Source organism: Adiantum capillus-veneris, chromosome 10, assembly GCF_014529385.1.
Source record: "Adiantum capillus-veneris isolate H3 chromosome 10, ASM1452938v2, whole genome shotgun sequence".
Lineage (NCBI taxonomy): Eukaryota > Viridiplantae > Streptophyta > Polypodiopsida > Polypodiales > Pteridaceae > Adiantum > Adiantum capillus-veneris.
Genome location: NC_140940.1, coordinates 147,224,800 through 147,230,799, shown reverse-complemented (window position 1 = coordinate 147,230,799; position 6,000 = coordinate 147,224,800). Strand labels below are relative to the sequence as shown.

General features: G+C 44.9%; 1 protein-coding gene across 2 annotated transcripts in view; it reads left to right on the top strand.

The window, feature by feature from the left end:
- Nucleotides 1–340: 340 nt before the first annotated feature.
- The window catches only part of LOC147449818 (tRNA synthetase beta subunit family protein), a 110,375-nt gene continuing 104,715 nt past the window's right edge, over nucleotides 341–6,000 (top strand). Inside the window, exon 1 of one of the 2 annotated variants that reach the window (XM_086522180.1) lies at nucleotides 341–544. In XM_086522180.1, the coding sequence (XP_086378306.1) occupies nucleotides 487–544 (58 nt within the window). In that variant the 5' untranslated portion in view covers nucleotides 341–486. The remainder of the gene's footprint in view (nucleotides 545–6,000) is intronic. The other variant, XM_086522181.1, reaches the window with a different exon arrangement.

The window sequence follows — 6,000 nt, the reverse complement described above, 5'->3', positions numbered from 1 at the left end:
ATAATACAAGAATAGTCAAGACATGTCAGGATGTGAAATGAAAGGTGAAATAATAGATCCATTTATTATTTTAAAACTGAAATAACATTTAAGGTAAGTATCAATCATCATTGAAAACATTGAAAGTATGCCTAAACTAACTTCCCTCTAAAGCTTCTTTTAGAAAGCCAATGAAACCAGCTTTGGGAAATAACATTTGATAAGAAATGCTTTCTTTCTCTTCAATTTTTAAAAGGACACATGTCAACCAAATAAATTTAAATGACCTTCACCCATATGGATACTAAAGCCTTTAGCCGGCCAAAAAAAAGAGAGAATTTGATGAGATTGTCTCAAAGAGACCTCAAAGATCAGAATTAGAAGCGGAAACAGGGGTCGATCACGGAACGCTCCCGCACAACACTGCTCTTCGAACCCAACAATCGAGCGAGGGGTTAACGTTGCCAAACAGGAGGTCAGTGGAGAAGGTGAGCTGAACGCAGCAGCATGCCTACCATATCTGTAGGCCGTGATCTTCTCTTCAAGGCCCTAGGGAGATCCTTCAGTGAGTCTCTTTTACCATCATCGCTTTCAGGGTATGTCATTTCAGTGAGTTTGCTTGTGACAACATCGTCATCTCTTCTTTATTTCTATCTTCACCTCCCCGCAAACGACAGAGAGAACCTGGAGAAGTGCATATGAGCTATTTTTTCAATTTGGGAATGGCATTTACGATGACAATGATTGATTTTATGAAATTGGTGAGAGTACCTCTATCAAATCGTGAATGCATTTTACAGAAGGACTGAATGGTGAAGGTATCATATAAGTTGAGCAGTCTTTTCCATGCTGAGATTGTGATAGTCTTAGGCAAATATCATTAGACAGAAGCCAATAGGCTATGAAAAGGTTCAAATAAGTTCAGTCACAGAAATGTGCAAACCAAAGTCTACGACATAAGATCGAAAAGCAGTTTTGAGCTTTCCACTGGGTTGAGGTACTTGATAGCATGAGGTATTGAGCAAATTTGAAGCCAAGAAATTGGAGCATATTTATCGGCATTGGTAATTGCAGGTCTAAAAAGACACTAAAGAAGCATCAGCAAATGCTGATTGCAATGAGATTTGAAAGAAATGAAACTTTTCAAGAGTTTTTTAATTTATTTTTTGCTTCGCATACCCAAAGAAGAAAGTTTTAAATAATTAATACTAATCTATCAGGTCTGTTTTTTGTCAATTGCTGTGAATCGGCGAAAGAGCTAACCGCTCAGGTATCTAAGGTTTAGGGGGTATGGTGTGTAAGCAAACTAATGGTGTAAGTGTGAACAAAACTAAAGTTGTCTACTTGTGGGAGTGAGTCTTGTGGTCATGTGGGAATAAGGCTCAAGTCAAAAGAAATGGCACTCATGCATTTTGACACTTGGAATGCATCTGGAATCAATTAGATTGTTGCGCGTAGGGTGGGGGGTGAGTGATTGTAGAAACTCTCACCAAGGATTCTCTCTCTCTCTCTCTCTCTCTCTCTCTCATCAGACGGAAACTGAACGAAAGAGACTAACATGTGGCACTTGCGGAGGAGACGGAAGAGGTGGAGTTCATCTTCCACCTCTCTACATCAGCAAGCACCTCACCATGTCAGCAAGCTCCTGTCCACCTCGTGCAACATTGGAAGCTCCTTGTTGCATCATCAAGTTGCCCAAACTCCCGAAGGAAAGGTTGCCAGTCAGCAATTTTTCACAACGGTTGCATTGTCTCACCACCTCGACAAGTCAAGGTGACTTGCCGGTCTCTGTGGTATAAGAGCTCTAGTCGATTCTTCTCTCAGAAAGAGTCCGAGTCGAGTTTGTAGCAATCAGCCATGGGTGCAACACCACCTTGTCATCGTGACTCAGAGGAGGAATACGAGTATGTGGAAGAGGAAATGGAAGTGAAAGTTGAAGAAGTCAAAGATGAGGACTTGGAATAGGAAGAGGTTGGTGATAACGACGATCAAGCAAGGCAGTCCGAGGCATGGCCAAATCCAATCGACCAGGACAAACACATTGAAGCTAAAGTGAATGTCCCCATAGGACACTTTCTTACTATTCTTGGGATCCACTTTATGCCAAATATCTGAAGGTTCAATCAATAAGCACAATTATGCAGTAGTAGAAGGGGGTGATTAACCCTTAGCTAAAATCAAAAGCAAAGCTAAAAGTGACAAAAGTTTCCAACAACAAGAAGGGATCCAATAGGAACGCTAGTCAGCATCGATAGATATATTAAACTTTGTATACCATTTTTGCCATTGGAGTCAATATAGTCGTGATTTTGGTGTCGATTTATGGTGCCCAACCTCTCTCTTTCTCTCGTGTCTAGTTGCATCGGGTATATGTGCGCTTCCGCATGTGTCGAGTTTGTAGCAGTAGGTCAAGCAACATGTGCAGCAGCAGATGATACATATGCACTAGATGCAAGATTTGCAGCGTCAGATGTCACCCTTTCCAAGACTTTTGGGCAGGAGTCCTACCTTCTTAGATATGGCAGCCAAGAGCTAGATGGCGATGTCTACCGATGGACTTGGTTCTTATGGAGCAGGTACATGCGCTTTTGGACTATATGGCACAAGTGCAGGTGCTTTTGGGCCGTATGGCACTTGTGCCTATGGCGATTTTCAAGCAGGGATGCCTTGAAGGCTGGACCCATGGGAGGGATGGATGGCTTTGTGCTTGGCATGCACATATAGTATATACCTTACCGATTCCACAAAGGTGGGATCATTGGCATCCTATCCTCAGGACTACTTTTGGTACAGAGGACAACACTCTTTTGATACTGATTGTGAACGACCAATTGACACCGATGGATACACAAAAAGACTAAAAAGGAGGAGGCCAAAATGTAAAGTTTGATACATTAACATGGTCTAGGAATGAGAAGAAACCATTGGCTTTGATCGAGCAATAGACACAACTTTTGAAGCCTCTATCTTGGAAAAAAACTTTTGAAGCCTCTAAGATTGAAAAAGTTGTGGGAATTGGCAAGCCACCTTACAAGGCAGTAAAATTGTGACGGGTTTTAGGGTTAGGGTTTTTGTGCCAAGGTCATAGACGCATCGGTCCGATGCGTTCGTTTGGCCTGTCCCAGATTCACTCTCTCTAGGAAGGTGGCCCATGCCAATCTCTTGGTCAAAGTTGGAATTCTCTGTGAAGTATTTGCATTTAAAGTCATGTGTATGATTCTAGGGCAACTGTGAGGCCTTTGGGTCTAGAGACTTGATTGAGTTTTGCAGGAACCGGCCGAGGCCTAAAACCTAGACAAAGAAGAAACACAAGAAAACCAACTCAAAAAGGTCGTGTCGAAGTATCTAGGGATTAGGGATTAACCCCTACCAACTGATGGAGCATGGGTCGTAGGGCCTAAAACCCAAATAATGAAAGCTTGACCTCTGGAGTTGACTTCCGTAAATCGCACTGCCTGCCATGTGGCACTATTGTACGGATTTCCGCGTTTGGCGTTGCTGGGATGACGTGGCATTGCTGTACGGACTTCTTCTTTTTGCGTCGGCAGATTTGGTAGCTTTCGCGTGAGCTTTTTGGGACCAGATGTTCTTAGAACCAAGTGCTTTTAGGCTTAATGCTTTTGGGGCTCTGCTTTTAGCAACCCATGTACTCTTTATAAGTGGCCATAGAGCCATTCTTTTGGCATCTAGACGGTGAGCTGGAAGATTTGGACCCAACGGGAGTTGTACTCTTGCAGATCTTTATTCAAGAAATACCAAAAGGGACGCTAGTCTTTGCGGCCAACGTGTCTTGACTCGGAACTCTGTCGCGCCGTGTCTTCTTCTCTCTCTTTTATTCAAGTGTTTTGAAGTACTAAAGTGTTGCCAAGTGTGTAGATTGCAGCCACTCCACCCTTAGTCCATCACGCATCTGGCGTGCTCCCGTCTTCATCGTTTTGTGATAAGGGGCATAAGCCATAAAGAACCCAAGATCCTATCGACATGGACGAGCACTGGGAGATCACACTGTTGAAGGAGGAAATCCAGCGAGCCCATCCACCCTGAGGCTCCTGATGAGACACATGCCTAGCATGTGGTACGACAATTGGTATATTTAGTTGAACAAGACAGAGGCTGTCACCAGCGTGTGACTACTATCTATCCTTTTTGTTGATTTCTTTCTTATTATCTATTTACTTTCACTTTTTGGAAACACCCCTCGGGAAATCTAACTGCCCTTCATTGCATAGCTAGTGTGGAACTGTCCAGAGGGAGTCCAGGCCTGAGGGCAAGAGATCACTAAGGTTGGACAAGGACTATGGTTAGCCAAGTGGGGTCATTGACTAGCCAAAGTGGAATCCTTCGCTACAGAGGCTACATTTCAATTCTGGGTGTGGCCGCAGTGTACAAAGAGGGTCGGATGACCTAGACAGATACAATGGCAGCATCTCCTAAAATTTAGGGAACTGTTATTTTGGGACCTGAAAATGTGTTGACGTCATTACCTCCGGAATGACAAGGGGAACATTTTCTTACTCTGCCGTGAATTCAACTGGGCAACCGGTTGGGATATTTTTAGACGGCAACCCCGAAACGGGAAAATGCTTATAAATGTGCCAAGTGGCACCTTCTGGTGCACTTGCCTCATGCAACAAGAGTTGGCGCTGAATTTAGGAGGGGGAGAGCCTCATTTTCAGTTTTGTCACAGGTTAAGAGCTATGGAGTGCTTGCTTTCCCTCCTATGTACAGTGCGGTGCCAGGAGTGATGCCCTGCACGCTACGCACTGCCCTCTCTCTCCCCTTTGGCAGTATGTTATGCCCCTCTAGTGGGCTCTTCATTTGACCAATGTACAGTTGTGTGGGTTCATGCGCGATTGCCGAGGCAAGAGCCTCTTGCACAGGTACTGGATTAGCTAGCGGCTAATCCCCCCCGCAGGTACATGTGAATTTGGAGAGGTTTCACGCCAGAAATCTCGTCCGATTCAAAGGGCAAGTAGCCCTACAGGTGCGGGAGCTCGAGGACTTGCTACGGATGCGACCGGCACGCGAAACGGAGCCCGAAACAGTGAATTACAGCCTGCTGTGTATTTTTGCAGGTTTAGGGTTTTGGCCCTAAACGGACCCTAATACCCCCAGGAGGTTCGGGGACGCAAGGGGACCGCTGTACAGGCGATCTGGCGCATTTTCAGGGCTGAAAACAGAGAATTCAGCGTGCTGCAGATTCTCGCCAGGTTTTGCAAAGTGCCCGTATGCGTCGGGAAAGTCATTTAATGCGTGGGAATACTGACCGTGAAGGGTTCTAGTACAGTTATGTTGCCGAAATCAGGCCAGAACAGTCAAAATTCAGCCAAGGTTGTGCGGGGCAGCTTGGAAAGAACCACAGCGTTTATTCCCTCTTTTAAACAATAAAGAAATACCGAAAGGGGCGCCTAAGTTAGGGGCCAATTTGGTGTCGGTCTTCTCATACAAGTGCATTCTAGCATCTGTATCCCATTCCCCTCTCTTGTGTCACTATAGCGCAGGTATAATAGACGACTAATAATGGGTGAAAGCTAAATCAAGGTTTGAAGTAAAGTCTACCGCCCTTTTTGGATTGAACAGGCCGGTTACATGGTTCCATCGACGGGATTAAATCACTTTTTCCCATAGAAGTGAGCCTTGGTCAGTTTTGGGCTTGAAGACAGATGGGATCATAGACCAGACACAGGGAATTGCAATTATGGCTGACAGACCAGATGATGTGACTGAAGAGGTTTCCTCTTCACAGGGTCAACAGACACATGAAGTGGGTGAGTCCTCAAAACCACCACAGACAGATGACGATATATTCAGGACCCAGTTGGCTACTGCTGTGGCTATGTTCAAACAAGTAATGCAGAACCCGAGGTTTTTAGCCTTTCTGCAACCTCCTGTTCCGTCTCAGCAAGTTGGGTCACTGGATCATATTCAAAAGCCTGTTAAGGCTCGAGCACAGGTGATTCATACCGCACAGTCAATGGAAACATCTGTACACTTGACGGAGAACATGCAGTCTCCACAACC